General features: G+C 41.5%; 2 protein-coding genes and 1 long non-coding RNA gene across 4 annotated transcripts; 2 read left to right on the forward strand and 1 right to left on the reverse strand.

Moving 5' to 3' along the window:
- Window positions 1-511: 511 nt before the first annotated feature.
- fibpa (fibroblast growth factor (acidic) intracellular binding protein a) lies at window positions 512-7,456 on the forward strand. The gene is made up of 11 exons (XM_058649386.1): window positions 512-889; window positions 980-1,064; window positions 2,984-3,182; window positions 3,398-3,524; window positions 3,769-3,869; window positions 5,320-5,453; window positions 5,903-6,011; window positions 6,120-6,183; window positions 6,311-6,397; window positions 6,534-6,631; window positions 7,175-7,456. Exons 2-11 carry the CDS (start codon window positions 980-982, stop codon window positions 7,242-7,244), a joined length of 1,074 nt encoding a protein of 357 aa, XP_058505369.1. The 5' UTR covers window positions 512-889; the 3' UTR covers window positions 7,245-7,456.
- On the reverse strand, window positions 5,957-15,903 carry LOC131472332 (uncharacterized). Of its 2 annotated transcripts, XR_009242085.1 has the most exons (5): window positions 15,715-15,903; window positions 14,645-14,811; window positions 9,398-10,969; window positions 9,173-9,312; window positions 5,957-9,067 (listed from the first exon to the last, which is right to left on the reverse strand). It is a non-coding gene; the product is annotated as an uncharacterized LOC131472332 (long non-coding RNA). The 2 variants fall into 2 exon arrangements; XR_009242084.1 differs by having other exon boundaries at window positions 5,957-9,312.
- On the forward strand, window positions 8,893-18,771 carry efemp2a (EGF containing fibulin extracellular matrix protein 2a). Its single transcript, XM_058649385.1, has 11 exons — window positions 8,893-9,034; window positions 12,825-13,100; window positions 13,619-13,667; window positions 13,742-13,930; window positions 14,442-14,564; window positions 14,723-14,839; window positions 15,725-15,844; window positions 15,925-16,044; window positions 16,166-16,292; window positions 16,843-17,038; window positions 17,850-18,771. The coding sequence occupies exons 2-11, from the start codon at window positions 12,999-13,001 to the stop codon at window positions 18,009-18,011; spliced, it is 1,305 nt and encodes a 434-aa protein (XP_058505368.1). The 5' UTR covers window positions 8,893-9,034; window positions 12,825-12,998; the 3' UTR covers window positions 18,012-18,771.
- The last annotated feature ends 396 nt before the right edge of the window (window positions 18,772-19,167 follow it).

Genomic DNA, 19,167 nt, shown 5'->3' on the forward strand with positions numbered 1-19,167 from the left:
TGGTTTAATATATTTGTACTCTGGATAATAAACCCCAGATGTCCTCTTTATATAACTGTTGTATTTTTGTGATCTCTTATGTTGCCATGTTTTTGCTTGTCTGATTGTATTTTATTTTCTTCTTTTTTTAATTCCTTGTAACATCAACCTGCCAAGGATCGAATCAGCCTCTGGCCACAACCTGCCATATGTACATTTTGATGTTTATTAATATGCATTGTCCCTTTCCATAAAAAAGATGTGTTGTTGTTATAATATAATATGTGTGCGTGTGTGTGTGATTTATTATGTTTTTTGTCATGTGCCCAGTGCATCTTTCTAATATTTTACAATCTGTGAAGTAATAAACTTTATCATGTAGTAAAAAGTACATTCTTTCCATATGGTTTGTAGTTTAATTATTATTATTATTGCAGTCGCTTACTTAACGACTAAAATAAATAAATACATGAGACATACATAAAACAAAAACAAAAAACACTGTACCTCCTAATTTGTTCCACGGACCATGACGTCACATAACCGGAAGTTGGTGCTGGCTGGCTGGCTGTTGTTGACATTGCGGACCCATAGACACTGCAATCACAACAGCATTTACTAAATCTTCGTGCTTTAATCACAAACGTTAAGAGTGTCACACTTACATTATCGCACCGTCATGTTGAATTGGTCTTAAACGACAGTTTTAACGTTTGGTTGTCAGTTCAGTCTCCGCCGTTAACTTTGCGACGCAGCTAGCACAGGATGCTAAGTGTAAATGGAGGAAGTTAGCTCCCTAGTTAGCCATGAAGTGTCAATTTAAATTCAGATTATATAATTAAACGATATACGCTGCGGTGTTTTTTGTAGTTTGGTGCTTAAAGGTGGTTGGGACAAGGTTTTAAACGAGGTAAAAACACAAAACACGCTGGTGTTTGTTGATGGTTATTTGAGCTAAACATTTTGTGACTCCATTGCTCTTCTTCATGTCTCCACACAGATGGCTATGGAGCTGGATGTGTTCGTGGGTAACACCACCATCATGGATGAGGAGGTTTATCAGCTCTGGTTGGATGGATACACAGGTACTGGTCACGTCACACACTCACTGGCCACTTTATTAGGCACACAGGACACCTGAGAATGTGGCTTCTCTGCTGCTGTAGTCTAGTAGTTCCCAAACGGTGGTACTCCTGCCCCCAGGGTTACGCAAAGTGACAGAGGTCAGATGTCAGATGTCTGAAGGGGTACAGGACTGTGAAAAGTTTGTGAAACACTGTTGTAATCCAACTGCTTCAAGGGTTGATAGGTTACGTTTTCAGAAATGCTCTCTCTCTCTTCTGCAAACCCTGAGTGGTTATTTGAGTTACGGTTGCCATTATTTCACCTAGACATTTTATTAGCAAGGCATTTTCACCCAGAGAAATGCAACTCACGATTCTCTGTGAACTTTAGAGATGGTTGTGTATTAAAATCCAAGTAGATGAGTAGTTTCTGAAATACTACTTGAAATTATTATTGACTTTTGTAGATGTTTTTTTCCCACACAAGTTGCTTAATATGTAGGATGACTGGTAAGGCACAAGAATACACCTGGGTGCCTATGTTGTTATTTTTTTGTTACAGTGGAGCGAGAGAAGCAGGCATGGATTCCTTTGTTCTAATGTTTGTTTGTCTGCTTTTCAGATTATAAAACCACACAAACAGTAATAACATGGATTGGAGATTAGATAGTATTTTGATTTAGTCTAGTTTGATTTAAAATGGTTTAAAATGAAGCAGGCAGTCTTGACCTTGTCTACATGCCTACATGCACTGAGTTTTTGCCATGTGTTTCACTGATTAGTTGTGTTCAGGGGAGACAGACTTAGTGTAGCGGTAACCACGCAGGTACATAAATAGAATCCTGACGTATAATAGTTATTTTGATTTATTCTTCTTGGTTTTTATCCTCAGTGGGTGCACAGTAAACGTTGACTATCCTTATAATGATAAATAGGATTCAAAGGGAAAGAGATGAATGTTGCTGCTACAGAAGTTGTTTCCACTGTGAAATACTGGATAGTTTAATGTTTGTTGGGCCTCAAAAACTGTTCAAATGGAATAAAACACTATTTGGTTGAACTGCCAACATTAATTTTTGAATAAAATTGGGCAAATGTTTGGAACCAGTGATCTAAAGAACTATATACGGCAAACAGGTTTCATTAATTAATTCATCTCAAGGGGGAGTGGGAGCCAATACAGGTAGCAAGTCCATTTTACCTGCTGCACCACCAGCTTTGTTGTTTTTATGTCTGTCAAATTCAGATTGGATTGGACACCGCAACTCTGAAATTGTTCTGCCTACAGTGGCTTATAACATATTGGCAAACTGTCGTCTCTCCCTGGGGGTGGCTGCAAGTTAACATCTTCACACGGCAACTGTAAAAAAAAACAAAAAAAAACAAAACGTGAGCAGGAACGTGAATGCTGAGGGTGTTGGCGCACTCTCAACTCCAGGAATTTGCACTATGTACAGGACATTAACAGTGGCAAAATGGATTCTGTGTAGCATTTCATATGTATTGAAACAAGACAAATGAGCTCTTCCCATCATCTTGTCAAAGTTGTGTTTTTTGTAATTTTCTAGCTAGCACCCTCACAACATGGGAGTCATTCCACACCATCCAAAATTATGCAAAATTGTGCATTAATCATAATCAACCACCTGAGCAGATTAGACCCACTTCCACCGCTCCCACTTGGGGGAAACGCACAGACTTGCAGGCTGTGCAGTTTCAAACAAGTTTTGGCACATTAAGACTTTCATTGAAGCCTTTTTCATTTCTGCTCTGAAATAAAAGAAACATTGAGCCTTTGAGTTTGAACCGTTGATTATTCACTGATTCACTCATCCCTCATTTTTAACAGCAAATATTGTACTTACATGTCATTAATTTGATTATTTTAAAAAGTGCTTGACAGCCCTAATTATACGCTTAATATTTTTCTTTTCTTACAGTGAACGATGCTGTGAAGGTACGGATGGAGGGAGGAGTACTGGAGGAGTGTGAGGCGAGTGCAGATGTTCTGCTGAGTGACACCATGGACCAGTACAGGACTTTCCAGATGTGTGAACGTCTTCTGCACAGTCCAGCCAAACTAGCCAACCAGCTCCTGTTCCAGATACCACCTCATCGTCAGGCAGTCCTCATAGAGAGGTGAAGTTGTGATGTCCTAATTTATTTCTGTTTAAGCATCTAATGTGTTTTTCGTGTCCACATTTCAACATGCATCTTTCTATCTTTCTATCTTTCTTTGCACTAGATCAATTTAATCTCGACAGATGTTGCCATACCTTGCTACGTTATTTTCTGACGTTGTAGGTGAATATATGGTCTTACAGATTTCCTTTTCTGCCTGTTTCGTTGTTTAGATACTATACCTTTGATGATGCATTTGTCCGTGAAGTCCTGGGAAAGAAACTCTCCAAAGGAACCAAGAAAGACTTGGACGATATCAGCGCCAAAACAGCTGTGACACTGAAAAGCTGCAGGCGACAGGTAAATATGTACAATAGTTTATGATATATACGGCAGTAGTGTTTATATATTTTTAGTCCTATAATAATTTATCATACATTACCTCATATTTTTCATTAAAAACGGCTTCATTTTCTTCTCCATAAATAACAGGTTTCAACATTTCAACTGATTTTCTGTTTTTAAAAGAAAGTTTTCCTTTTCCTTTCCAAACTTTGACACCATTTTTTTCAGTGACGTTTCTGTGTCCTGTGTTTAATTTCAGTTTGACAACTTCAAACGTGTTTTCAAAGTTGTGGAAGAGCTGAAGGGACCCCTAGTGGAGAACATACGTCAGCATTTTCTTCTCTCTGACAAACTTGCAAGGTAAATCTTGAGAAAAGAAAACGGAGCACATGCCCACCCTCCTCAGATTTACGTCAGACATCGGTAATGCATCATATTTGCATGATTGAGGCCTGGGGCCTGTACTACAAAGCAGCATTTGTGGATAGAGAGGTAACCTCAGGTTAAATGCTGAGGTTTTTCAGTGCACGTAGCTGCTTCTCTTCTTCTAACGTGCTGCACCTCCAACGTGCTGGAGCAGGTGAAGTACAAGATAACAAATCAAATTAAGAGGGAGAGCTTTGGCGGCAGAGCACACCTGATCCAATAGTGACACGTACACACATTAAAATGTATATATGTCAAAGGACGAGCAATAACAATACTAAATAAAAGCAATGATTACATTACATTACATGTCATTTAGCAGACGCTTTTATCCAAAGCGATTTACAAGGGAATTGAGTACAATCTGCGAGGGGTGGAGTTGAACTTGCGACCATGAAGTCTTTACACACAGGGTCTTAACCACTGAGCCACTCCACCCCACCAATGATGTAGTTAGAAGACCAAAATTAAGTGGTCAGTTACCTTGAATAGAAATATTAATCTCTATGGATTTAAAGTATGCCACAAAATATACAACATTAGTCTGTTACATAATATATTTAACCGGAGATTATGGCAGAGAGCTGGCAGGAAAATGCGGCCCCTCCTGAGAATCTCAGGAATTGAGTGCACATCTAAAACCACCTTACAGTAAGTGTCCTCTCTGGCTTTAAAACAGAGCTTCTAACAAACAGAATGAATAAATAACTATTATAGCTCCTGCCTAATTAAACAAAGATTCCTTGTGGTGTTATTGATCTGACAATATTATTTTATGACTGTTGATCCAAATAACACAGAGGAGACTATGTGGTGATGATGATGATTGTAAATAGAAATACATTCCTTTTTTTTTTAAATACATTTGTGTTTCAGTCAGATCACCTGACACTAACTACTTCTCTTCACAGACATTATTTAACCGCTTAATTTCAGCACATCTTGACTTAAACACCCAGGAATCATTTCAAAATGTGCTTATTTTCTATTCGAGCAATGTGATCATATTGTTTACATTTCAGCCTTGATGGACTTTTGGATGTCGCTGTAACTGAATTTACCTGCAGGCATTTCTTCTCATATAATATTAAGTAAATTATTCATGGGTCTGACAGTGTTGACTGCGAAACCCACAGTTAATCGAGCGAGTTACCCAGCTTTGTAGTACATGGTGGCCAATGTTGTGTTCAATGAAGCCAGATAACAAAATTATATCTCGTTTATGAACTTGCTTTACAGTACGTTACCCTAGTTTCTTACCAAATATCCAAGAACAAGGGTTGGTGTTCAGATTACCCAAACAAAGAAAAAAATCAACATAATTACATGTGATTGTCTTGTTCCGTTTAGTTATTTCTTATAAGGTCTTCACTACTTGTTACAGGGATTATGCTGCCATTGTTTTCTTTGCCAACAATCGATTTGAAACGGGGAAAAGAAAGCTACAATACATCACTTTCCAGGACTTTGCTTTCTGTGCCGGGCAGCTTATCAACAACTGGACTGTCGGGGCAGTCGGTGAGTGATTTCTGTTATCTTTGGTCATGGTTTTTTTTGGATATAAGATGAAAGAGGCATATTTTTCTTTTAACAGTCACACAAGACATTTATCAATTTAAGTGTCTTTAGTTTGAGGGTTGCAGAGAGATAATACATTTCTGCTAAATTTTCAGACAAAAATATGCAATAAATAGCTGAGAAAGAATTTAAAATTGCTTTTAAAATAGATGGTATGCTGTCTATGTGGCTAATGTTTAAATAAGAAATAAGAACTCTGTCAGTGAGGCCCACTGACCACTAGAGGTCCTCCAGGTTTTTCTGGTCAACATTAGAAAAAGGATGAATTTCCAAGTAATAAGAGAAAGTGGGAAAAGGTAAACTGGACTGGACGGGGCAGATTCTGAGAAATTAAACAAAAGTGTGACAGGAGCTAATTTGACAGGTTCTGGCTGGAATTGTCTTTGTAGATAACATGGTGGAAGATATGGACGTCGATCTTGACAAAGAGTTTTTACAAGAGCTGAAGGAACTAAAGGTTTTAATCACAGACAAAGATCTGCTGGATCAACACAAAAGGTAACAAGCACAAACATCCACATACGTATGCTGATGATTGAAAAAAAAAAAGGTACGTGTTTGCGAACCACACTCTTTCATTTCTATTTATTTTTGTTTTCTCTTCAGTCTGGTCTGTACAGCTCTCAGAGGAAAGACTAAAGCTTTTAATGAGATGGAGGCTAATTTCAAGGTATAAACGTTCACTCGGTCATTATGTCCTGCAAATAAGTGTTCATTAACTTGCACAGTCAAACGAGCCAACTATTTCATATATATATATATATATACATATATATATATTTAATTCTGTTTTGTAGAATCTTTCCAGAGGCCTTGTCAACATCGCTGCCAAGTTAACCAACACAAAAGACGTCAGAGATTTCTTCATTGATCTCGTGGAGAAGGTTTGTGCGTTTTCAGAATCCTGTAGTTTGTGTTGTAAGCAAAACAGCTCCAAATTCTCTGAGTCCTGTGCCAACCTTAGAATCTGCCTTTGAGACAGTGTGATGTAACGTCTCCTCCCCTCCTTCTCTCCTCCAGTTTATTGAGCCATGCCGTTCAGACCGATGGACAGCTGCGGATATGAGACTCTACCTCACTCACTACACAAACTCGGCACACATACTTGACACATTCAAGTGAGTCAATGTGCTTTTATTCTGTACAACTTATCAGGCAGAGCATGGCACCAACGCTGCCAAGGTAAACCAGTTCCCCCAGGGCGGGTGTGGGGGGCAACCAAAGCTAAAAATACAGTCATGGTTGTGTAGAGAGTTTGGGGTAAGTAGCCAGGAACTGAATGACATACACTTTGGCAGTCATTAAACATTACTCAAACATAAAGTTAGTGTTTTAAAATCGTCTCTAATACTGACTTGCATATTTTAGCAGTGGGTGTCTCCCTATCGTGCCCCTGATTCCTTAAACTGTAGTTACCTTGTTTCTCATGCAAACGCTCAGGAATGTAGTTAAGGGTTTACACAGCTCTGCACCACTACGTGCTCAACAAAGAGATATTCATAAAAAGAGATGCAGACCCCCCTCATTACACATTACACCGAGTGGACAAAGATTGCCTCATTTACCCTCTTCGTCCAGATTTCACAATTACAGTGTGTCATGGGACTTGGAATAACTCTGACTGACTTTTGTTCTCCTTCTGTCTGTTTTCTGCCCCTCAGACACCAGGTTGTGTGGGACAGATACATGGGCGTCGTCAAAAGCTGTATCTTCAAAATGTATCACGACTGAAACATATTTGTTGCCTGCAACTCCTCTGGTTTGTCCCCCCCCCACTGGTCTTTCATCTTAGCCCTTCAGTGTGCGATTTCTCTTTTTTTACTGATGATTTCTTTTTCTAGAGCTCCATTGTTACTTTTGAACCCCCCCATATGCTCCTCGGGTGTCCCACGAGGGTCTGTAAATCTAATTTGTTTAATAAAATTCACGCATTTACATCAAAACGTTATCCCGTTTTATGTTATCAATTAAAACGACATCCTGTTTTGTATCATCATTTTATTTGCTGTGTTTATATGAAGGAGATGTTGCCATTAACCCATTCCAGAGACAGGATTTACGGATGTTGTGAGTGCTGGATGGAGATTAAAGATGTAAAGAGTCAGAGGAGGCGATAAATCACATGTGTGAAGATGAAAGATTTTGTCAGCAGTCTGCTGCCAGTATGCAGAGAAGACGCTCTGTTAGTGTTTTGGATTTTAAATATGACCAGCAGTTTTAATGTGTCATGAAGAGCTCTCCCAGTCTGTGGGAGGTTTGTGTGTGGCCGTGGGCATAAGGGTCCAGTCTACAGGGGGGCACAGTTGGTCCAACTAGGGGGTCGTCAATGTGACTTTTAACAACGTCTCCTGTAATGACAGCTGCCATCTCTGTCACCACCCACAACTAAAGGACAGATAAACAATCGAAGGTTAAGTAAAGGTTTTTAAACTGACACACTGGAGGTTTACTCACTCTAGGATACGTCATTAGTTATTGTGAAATGGATGGACAGGAAATCATTTTGCAATGGACGATATCTTTCTTGGAAAATCATTATAATGATGTGGATGCTGCTAATTTCATTTTGAATTAGTTGAAGGGAAGCCTTGCAGTTTGACCTTAAGTCAAGTCAGACTCTGACTTGTATGACTAATATGGGTTAGGCAACATCTCAACATTACAACATGACACTGCAAATTTTGCAAGAATTATAAAAAAAGAAGAAGACCGGAAATGATTCCAAGTGCAGTAATGGTTTAGTCCTGTACAAACACAGAGTGAGCAGCAGTCAGCACCGTCAGTTTATTCTGCTAAATAAGCTGACACATTTTCCAACTCGGTCTCCACACACTCTCTTCTGCACGTTCTAATTTTTTTGTCTGCATTCCATTAACTGCTCTCTGACCAGATATAAATATTCTGCATGTCAGATTGAGCGAGAGTGAGGGCTTCAGTTGCTTTATAGAGATGAAAATAAGACAAAGATGGGGGAGGTAAGTATAGATAGATGGGGGGTAAATGGGAAAAAATGAAGGAAAGGGTGGGAGAGCTTGGGGCTTTTGCGGGGATTTGGTTTAAATGAAACCAGGTGTGTTGTGGGACCAGTGAGAGGGGCATTGGGTAAGACGATGGGGGGGCATGTGTGTGTGTGAATCTGTGAGTTGTTGTTCCGCCTGCGATTTGGACGGATTTGGAATTTTGGAATTTGGGCCGCAGACCAGGAATTTGCATCCTGGGGGGTCAGGGAGAGGGGGTTTGGAGAGTGGAGGATGGCAGTGCAGGGGGCCAGAGGGGGGGTAAGAATGGGCTGTCCCTCCCTCTCGCTCTCCTTCTCTCTTGCTCTCTCTCTCCCTCCCTGTTCATGTGTTCAGCTGCTCCAGCTGTCCGTCTCCCCACTCACTCTCTCAGGGTCACACAGACAAGAGTTTAAGGGACCAGTTCTGGACGCCAACCACACCGGGTCGACCGCAGGCTGCAGCAGGACGTACTGGTCAGAGGGAGACTGAGAGACAGGAGGAGCTGCCGGAAAAGATTCATCTGTGAGTTTCCATGTGTTTCTCTAATGTCTTGCGCTGATGTGAGAGGAGATTTGTGCCAAACAGAGAAATGGTGAGAGACGAATCATTTTTGTGAAACTTTCCTCCAAGTAACCGAGGTGACATGCACCTCTAACTCACTTTTCTGCTACAGGCCATACACGTCACAGCCGCACCACAGCTCTGCTTTCTGCTACGCTCTCCCAGCTACACTTGGTTCCTCACAAGAGCCAAGATAATGTGGCCCAGTCTGTTTGCTTCTTGGCTCTGCGTTTTAGAGACTGTAATGGGGGGGTAGACAGGAAGAGAGGCAGTGAGTCACAGGGCATGTATTATTGTGCAGTCTGTTGCAAAATGCTTTTTCACCTTATCCCTCTTGTTCAACTGTTCACGTCAGTGTCCCGGTTTCGCTTGATACACGGAGGGGGGGGGGAATGACTGTAAGAAAATGTGGAAGAAGTTTTGAGTCAACTTTCTGATTAAACAGCTTCTATTGAACAAGAGGAACAGGTGCCAGCATTACACAAAGAAGCAATGTTTAAACCTGACAGGCAGTGGAGGATGTTGTCTCACTACAACTGTAATCACTGTTTGTGCAGTAAACTCCTAATAACTAACACATGACACCTCCACCATCACAATTAAGTGGAATTATGAATGCAGCGGGAGGGAAGAAAACAGCCTCCTAAAGAGCAGCCCATCATCAAGTGCCACAGTGTCTGCATATACTGACACATCACAGTCCTCTAATAGTCTTTACAGAGGGAGACAGCAGCAGCAGCAGCAGCAGCAGCAGCAGCAGCAGCAGCAGCAGCAGCAGCAGCAGCAGCAGCAGCAGCAGCAGCAGCAGCAGCAGCAGCAGCATGGCCTCTGGGGAAAGGAACTGCTCAGGGAGGTGGGTGGGGGAGAAGTATGGGGATTCTCAGAACAGGAGTTGGGCTTTGTGTGGATGCAGACACCCTGATTGTGGATTTGCAGGTTCACTGCTGCCACAATGGTAACAGAGCACAGCTGGAGCTCGCTGGGCCACCATGTTCTCAAACTGCTCCACGCACCACGGAGAACAACACAACTCGAGCTACATATACACGACTAAGACATGACCCTCCTGTAGTTTATACTGTGTGTTATTTTGTGTGTGTGGTCCAACTACGTGTTTTTTCTGGTCCCCACGTGGTCACTTTTAAAAGCTGCCTGACATTTGGCTTTGTAAAATATGCCGACTGTGTAAATTCAGAAAGAATGTCAAGGGCAAGCGCCAAATAGTAATTATATTAGATTATAATTAATTTATCATGAGCTGAAATGTGAATGGAGCATAAAACAGATGTTTTTTTTAAGCTATGACCTACATCTGCTACAAATAACAGCAATTGTCATTATTTATTATTATAAATATCAATTATTTATTGATATCTTGATTACTAGCTTGGTTTGCGCAATCTCAGGAGATGGAGACAGTTCCATTCCAGTATCCTTAAACCAAACACAGTACGTACATTTAACTATTATGGATGATTTTTAAAAAATATTAATAGAAGTAAATGAGATAGATAGAGTTAATTCTAACCCATCAATAATGAGTTGGGTTTTCTCATATCTCTATGGCTTGAATAGCTCAGAAATAAATATATTCCAAAGATAGAATAAAGATATTCCACAACAGTTAAACCAGTTACTGGTTTAAATGTCATGAGAGATCAGTGTATTCATTTCTCAACCACTCACTCAATCAATCAACAAATCACTTCACTGACCTTTTGTTTCTCCCTAGTAATTTAATTTAATTAACCAGTTACCATTTTTTACCATTTACCATTACCAGTAATGTGAACAGGTGTCAGAGCAGCAGCAGCATTAGTGCAGTGGTGTTCCAGTGAACCTGTGTCTCAGTGGTCGTCCAAAGCCAGATGATGGGCCATGTTCTTTGACATCCTCCTACACAAAGATAAGAGAAGTGAGTTTTGCAATCATTGGCTGGAGGTTTGGCACCGGCTGTCCTCTTACGTGAACCATGGGGGGTTTCCCAGAACCTGATACTCTGGGAACCACAGCCGTGGCAGGGCATCCCAGCTCAGGACTGGCTCCCACATCCTTGCCACTGGCATTCCAGAGGTCCACCACCACTTGGTCTCCAGCGGCAGCAGGGCAACACCCATGCATCCCTGCTGCCCACATTTAGTAGCCAGCGAGTGACTGGACCCTGGACTGAGGGTCAGTCTGTTTTCGGTCGGTTTTAAATCACATTCTTGCTGGTTGTAAGTGGCTGCTCGGCCAGTTCAGAGAGGTCACGTACTGCGGTGGTTTGGTCACATTGTGGCATGTGTTAACTGTCCCTGCGTACAGAGTGAAGGGATGTTTTGCTACTTTTTCACCACACAACGGTCACAAAATGCCCATGATGTCATCCATCCAGTATTTGAGGGTGTCCACGTCACCCTCCGGACTTCTGTTTGTCTCGACATGAAGTGCAACAATAGGCACTGCCTGTAAATGTGGCCTGCAGAGTTTAGATCACAACGTGCCTCTGTGCACGTAGACAGACAGCTTTCATGTCACTTGGTGTTTTTTTTTTTTTTTTATTCATTTAATTGGTCTGTTTTCCCTCTGTATTTCTGTGGAAGCAGGAGTAGGTGATGTGTTTATGTAAAGAGTCAGCAGAATTACTACTCTCCAGGAACATTAACTGAGGGATGGTTGTGTCTCAGCTGGGAGAAAAGCCAAGTCCATCAGAGCACTCAGCAAACATAATACTCTAAAAATACCCTTCAGAAACACACGGCACAGAAAAGACCTGTGGTGGTTGAAATGCTCGGACCTTAGAGTAAAAGCTGCCGTTTGTCTCTGTCAGAATACTGTTATCTTGTAATGTCCTGCCTTTATGCTCTAGTAAAAGTATGTAAGTTGTGCTTTATGTAAATTCCAAGATTATGGCATGATATTTTAACCCTGATGTGTACAAGTAAGTCTGTTATCTTTTTCTTTTTCTCGTCGTTCTAATGGTGACCTAATGCAAAATCCAATCTAATCAGCCTCATACCTGGAACGATATCTGTGGACCTTTAATCTATATCAACAAATGACTATGTTTCATAAGTTAATCATACGCTTTTACCTAATAACATACCGTCACAACAAAATAAAGGACCCTAAATTGTGCACTTGAATGTTATTAGTTACTTTTCATCACTGACAAAAGCAGATGTTCCACCGAAACACAAGGTCGCAGTAGAGAAACAGACTCCTTATCTCGGAAAACCGTCTGAACAAGAGAGGTGCTGTTGTGGACGATTTCAGTAATGGTCAGGATTTATGTTCTCCCACCGTTTCTGCTCCGATACACAGTAAAGTGAACCTCTGGAGGCAGCGCTCAGCGAGACTATCATTCCAGTGAGTTGTAGTCTGCCAGTCTGCAGACACAGAGGGCTTTCTGTGTGCAGCTAATATGAAAGTATTCCAGTGATGTTGACTTTTTCAGCAGAAAGGATGGCGTACATCACAATGTTTATGTTTTTACCTGGCAGAGTGATTTATTCCATTTATTCTCCCTGTAATCGAGGGGGGGTGAGTGGGTCTGTTTGGTTTACAAACAGTGAACAAAGTCCACTGTGACTCATGCATTCGGACTGACTCCTTAAAAAACTGGCTCCAGGATTTGTGCTTACAGTTTGATTTATCCATTTCAGCTGTGGGACGTACGTGCTCACAGCACCAGTGTGTTTTTTTACACTAAATCAAACCATTTTCTAATTCCTTCTTCTTCCTTGTCCTTCTGTGTCTCTCTGAAATACAGATATCACTTCCTGGTGGCCCTCTCCATCACAAAGGCCCGTCTTCAAGGCACTGCTACCTGTCCAATAGTCGTGTGTGAGTGTGTGTGCGTGCGTGGGCGTGGGTGTGGGTGTGTTTGTGTGTATGTCGTGTATGTGTGTTCCCGTCCTCATCTCCAACCAATTAATGCATTAGTATGCAGGGTGCTTGTGTGTCAAAATTGTGCGTGTGCATATGTGTGTCTGTGCTCCTCCGCAGTGTTATTTCACAGCCACCTACAGAAAGTGACACCTACACGGTGAGAATGGATGAATCTCTCTAACTCCTTCTTGTCTCCTCTCTTAATCCTTTTATTTGTTAGCATCTCGTCTTTTATTACAAACCACAAACCTGCCGATTTGATTTTAAAGCTTTTTTTGTGTTTACCTGCCATGAAACCTCCTCCCTGCATGTTTAATATTCTTCAGCTGCTTTTCACTCCCGACATTTTCTTTAGTCATCGTGCTATGTGGAGGTAATTTTAGTTTTAATGCCATGTTTCTTTAAGCCTTTTTCTCCAGAATGATAATGACCCCTCTTCTAAACAGTGGCCTTACAGTCTTTGTTTTTGAAGTGACACTTGGCTTAAGAAAAGCTAGACTGCTCGTCTTTTTGGCCAAGTGCTCCTCTGTAAATATACAGGAAATGGGTTTCTTTTTTCTGTGCTTCTCTGTTCATGTCCCATATTATGGATTATGAATGTGCAACTGCTCACATCGTCTTTCTCTCCACCTTGCTCCTCACAGTCTCCTTTTCTCTGTTGCTTTTTTTTTATAGGAATGCACAGATGGGTATCACTGGGACCCTCAGACTGAGCATTGCAAAGGTAAAGCTCTCTTTTACCTGCAGTTAAAGCCCAATTCTTATGAACCGTTACTAAATATCTGTATCTCCCACCAGATATAAATGAGTGTGAAACCATTCAAGATGCCTGCAAAGGGGAAATGAAGTGTTTCAACCACTATGGAGGGTACCTGTGCCTTCCTCGCTCTGCGTCCGTCATCCCCGCCCCAGAGCCACCCATCACGCCCACCGAGCCCTTTAACCCCTGCCCTCTGGGCTATGAGCCACAGGGAGACAGCTGTGTGGGTGAGTGTCTGGTTTGTAGGTCTGGGGGTCAGAGGTGAACAGGTGGCAACAGGATGAGTGATCATTAATCACACTTGTGTGATTGTGTAAATTTATTGTCAGCGGCTGCAGACACTGCAGGACAGGTGGCCATAGCAGGTGTCGGGACTGGAGGCCACGTGTTGGTGTAATCTGTGTGAGTGTGAGTGAGCGTGAGTCCACACGGGGGCCAGCAGACAGTGTAGGAATGTGGAAGATTTCACACGAGAACAGCTGCTGTGTTTTAGGTAGTGAGACACTACTTGTGCTGGGAGGACGGCGGGGGTCCACATGAGCCAGCAAACTTGACTCAACATAATTTGATATCAGCTGTTTGAGTGCGAGTGAGGGCACCGTAGTGTCCGCCACCGCTGGCCCTCTAACAATCGCAGTGTTTCAGAGCCGACAGAATGAATGATTGATGCTGCATGTGCTCACCACAGCCACAGCCCTGACTTGTGTGTCCCTGTGTCACTTCCCCCCACAAACACAGATGTCGATGAGTGTGAGCGAGACGAACACGACTGCCAGCCCAGCCAGCAGTGTATCAACACACTGGGCGCCTTCACCTGCCAGTGTCCAGATGGCTATCGCAAGGTTGGCACAGAGTGCATCGGTGAGATCATCTCAGTTCAACTTGTTGTAGATGAGAAAGTTTAAATATAGCAACGTGGAAAGAGAAAAGGTTTAACTCACACAATGCCGTGTGCTGAAGTGGGTCACAGCCACAGAGGTTAGGTCAGTAACTCATTTTCACGCTCTCTTTTCTCTCAGACATCGACGAGTGCAGGTACAGATACTGCCAACATCGTTGTGTCAACGTTCCCGGCTCTTTCGCTTGTCAGTGTGAACCCGGCTTCCAACTGGCAGGAAACAACAGATCATGCATTGGTAAGTTACACAACCAGCTGTGGAAGAAGATTTGGATTGTAAAACCCATTCACTCAATCACACATTCATGTGTTGTATCTTCTGATGCAGCACATTTTCTATCACACATTCAGGATTGGGGTCTAATGTCTTGCACAGCGACACATCTGCATGTTAACTATTATATCGAACCCCTGCTCTTCTGTTAGGCAGAAGACCTGGTCTACCACTGATCCACAGCCTTCTTAAAAGCAGTTAACAAATACCCAGTTAAATGTAAAAGTATTGCATTAATCTGTAAAAAGCACAAAAGTAGTACCAGAAAAATAAAAAAAAAAGAGTACTTTTATCCACCAGAATCGAATTGCAAAGCTTTACTTTACAACACAGTAACAATAGTGTAATAGCATGGTGATAAATGTTATGGTAATACCACCCTATTTCTCTAATAATCACCAAGTTATATCCAGCTGCGTAATGCAACCTCCATATTAAACATGTGTTACCATAATCGGCTGCAGCAGCACAAATAAAATATGTTGTGATGAGCGGAAAAAAAAATGTTTCACCTCTGGAAGAAAATAGCTCATGTTGGAGCTATGCAGCTGAGTGGAAAATCCTTGTGTGTGTGTGTGTGTTTTTGGACTTAAAGCGTTCATATTGACTTCTATCACATTGAGTTTTGGATCCAGGTTTTTGGGCTTTGTGAGATTTCCAGTCTGTTGTCTCCATCAAAATGACAAGAAATCTTATATATCATTAAAAGATATATTATGTAACATTCATGCATTAAAATATTTCGTCCTAATGTCATCAAACTAGGTATTTTATTGTTGTTTTAACTGAGAGCACAAATGACAAATTCTGCATTTAAAGTTCAATCAACTCTACCTTACCTCCTTTCAGATGTGAACGAGTGTGACATGGGCGCTCCGTGCTCCCAGAGGTGTTACAACACATATGGCACCTTCCTCTGTCGCTGTGACCAAGGCTATGAGCTGGGGCCGGATGGATTCGCTTGCAACGGTAAGACACTGTCCCCATCTCTTGTCTGTGATATCCATCTGTGGACAGTTCAACAATAACTTGAACTCACAACTTTACAGACATTGATGAGTGCAGCTTCTCCAGCTACCTGTGTCAGTACCAGTGTGTCAATGAACCGGGGAAGTTCTCCTGTGTGTGTCCGGAAGGATATCAGCTGCTGGGAACCAGACTGTGTCAGGGTAAACACACCTGTCCAACTTTTTGTTTCCCTCTTAAAATAAACACCTTTGTCTCTGAGCGAGTCGATACTTATTCATTCACTCACAGCAAACGCATGCGCATCTTGTTCCCCCCCTGCAGATATAAACGAATGTGAAACAGGTGAAAACCAGTGCACAGAGACGCAGACCTGCGTGAATGTCCATGGACGGTACCAGTGTGTGGACTCGAACCGCTGCCAAGAACCATACGTCCAGGTGTCTGAGAAGTGAGTGACACCTCATGAAAGCTTGATTATGTTCATACACAACACACTTTCACACACCTTTTCCCAATTATTCAAATATGTGCTGGCCTCCAGCTCAGAATATAATCAGCCCCTGTATTGAGTATGGCTCAAGTGGCAAAGATTATCCCAATTACTTTTTCCACAATCCAGTCCAACTCAGCAACATTTTCTTCTGAATGTGGTCCAATGCAATAAGAAAACTATTAGAGCTGTGGACAAGTGCTGGATTGGTACGAGGCGTGGGTCACTATTAACATATCCCAGATGAACAAGAAAACAATGGCTACTGTTCAATATTTGTTTAGATTTTAAGAGTTCTCTCTTCTTAGTCATATTACTCCCTCTGCTGGATGATATATGAACTGCTGTTATCTTCTGCTCTTATCATTAATGGGTTATTTGTCTTGTTGTAAAGGCAGTTGAACAGCATGAAAATAAATGAAACAAGTGCACAGAGATGGAGAGTGACCCCAAATGAACACAGCAGATTGCAAATCACCCTGAATTATTTCACCCTCTGTGTGTCCAGCCGCTGTGTGTGTCCTGTCAGCAAGCCGGCCTGTAGAGATTTACCTTTCTCTACCGTTCACCGCTACATGACCATCACCTCGGAGCGGTCCGTCCCCTCAGACATCTTCCAGATCCAGGCCACCAGCGTCTCTCCGGGGGCTTACAACACCTTCCGCATCCGCTCCGGTGATGAGAACGGAGACTTTTACATCAGGGTGAGGACAGGAGCTATGATCAGAATACAGAATGAAGTGTCTTTAAGTGCACCAACCAACTTAATGTGCAGTGGATCAAGGTTATAGTAGTTTGGGATTTTTCATTAGTTTTAGTTTTTATTTAGTTTTGATTTTGTTTAAAAAAAGCTTAGTTTTAGTTTTATGACACAAGTATTGTGTCATAAAAACCCAGCAAAATATGCCATTTTAAAAGTTTATTAGGACAGATGAACAACCATCCCTGAATCAAATATAATAGTCTTCAAGAAAATGTGTATAATACAGCTGAGGTCAGATATAGTTGGTGTGCGGTTAGGTAAAAAAATAATAATAATATATATATATATATATATATATATAGCCAACAGGGTAAAGATACACATTTTTATTTTATTTTTCATTTTTTTTCATTATTTCTTTAGTTTCTGTTAAGTGTAATAAATCCTGCAGTGGATATGATATAATGTAGAATGGATAGAGTGGAAAATTATATTTTTGGCTTATGATGATTGAGTGGGCTGATTAAGCCCCAGGTTGGGAGACGCCTCCACACAGCTGAACCAACACTTAGTTTAAATGTGATAAACAGTAGGACTGGTGTATCATTTTATGAATACGATTAACAGAAAGTAACAAAGAAAGCACTCACTGAGTGCAAACCTTGGCCATGAGGTTGCTCAATTTTCCAGAGTCAATACACTCCCTTATCTCACCAGGTGAACATTTGCATAAATAGATTTTGTTCCAGAGCCACAACCTTCCTGGCAGAGGAATTATTAAAATATGGTGATATTTACATTTTCTTTTCCAGCAAATCAATAATATCAGTGCCATGCTGGTGCTGGCCCGCGCTGTGTCCGGCCCCAGAGAGTACACGTTGGACCTGGAGATGGTGTCAGTGAACCCCCTGCTCAGCTACCACGGCAGTTCCGCCCTCAGACTCACCATCTACGTTGGGCCTTACACCTTTTAAAGAGGAGGGAGGGAAACAAAAAGAAGAAGAAGAAGACTGGGGAGACAGAGAGAAAAGAGAGAGAGAAAGAGCTGAGGATTAACAGATGCAAAAAAAAAGAAAAAGAAAAAAGAAGCTGTTGCCGATGCAGTTCAACCAGTCACTGTGATGTTACACTCTTAGCTTTTTGTACTTAGTTGTTCAAAGAAAGCCACACGTTTCTGTCAGCCCACACCGTATTACACCTAAGAATATACATGCAGTACAGTATACAGTGTACATGTAGCATTGATGTCTCACAGATGAAAGATCCGCCTTTAAAAAGATGAGTCCTGTCGAATTGTTCCCCCGTGTTTGATGTTTCACTTGATTTCACGTCAAATGTTTGTTTTTTTGTCACGGTATACGTCACATTTCCTGTTCTTCACACAGTGTGATCACAAGTCAGTGCCGCATGGCCTCAGGTGCACCGATTTACGCCCCGGAGTCACCAGATGAATCCATTTTCACCAGTTTACATCCTTATCTTCAGTTCCACTCTGTCTGCCGCTTCATTCTTGTCGGCCCCGTTTTCCTTTCTGACAGACATGATTCCGTAACCACTCATATGAGACCTCAGCATCCATCCACGCTCCTCCTTCTCCACCACCCGCCACCATTCACTCCTCAGTTCAAGCTCTCTGTAACTGCCATTTTTGTTTGTTTGGATTGTCACGTGTTGTACTTTGTATTTTTTTGTTTTAAGATTTGAAGCCAAATAAAATAAAACGTTATACATTTACACCTCAGTGTCTATTTTTTTAATTTTAACATAATATAAAAGCAATGATTACATTGCTTTTATATTATAAATGTGATGTTGTCAATTACATTCACAATAAAATGTTAAACAAGTTGTTAAATGTTAAACAACAGAGTACTGACACTCAGTGGATATTTTCCCTTTTTCAGACCGTTCTATGTAAAACTTGGAGAAGATGGTGTGTTTAAATCCCAGTAAATTGGCAGTTTTTAAAATAAAAAACAAACAAAAACAGAACTTTGCTCACCTTTCTTCCTCATTCTTAACTTTAGCAGCTCATCTCAATCATGTCTAAATGAAGTGAGCTGCTGCCACGGCTGATTAGATGTTTGTGTTAAAAAAAGCCGTTGGTGTACCTAATAAAGTGGCTGGTAT

The sequence above is a fragment of the Solea solea genome, chromosome 14 (genome assembly GCF_958295425.1).
Source record: "Solea solea chromosome 14, fSolSol10.1, whole genome shotgun sequence".
Taxonomy (NCBI): Eukaryota; Metazoa; Chordata; class Actinopteri; order Pleuronectiformes; family Soleidae; genus Solea; species Solea solea.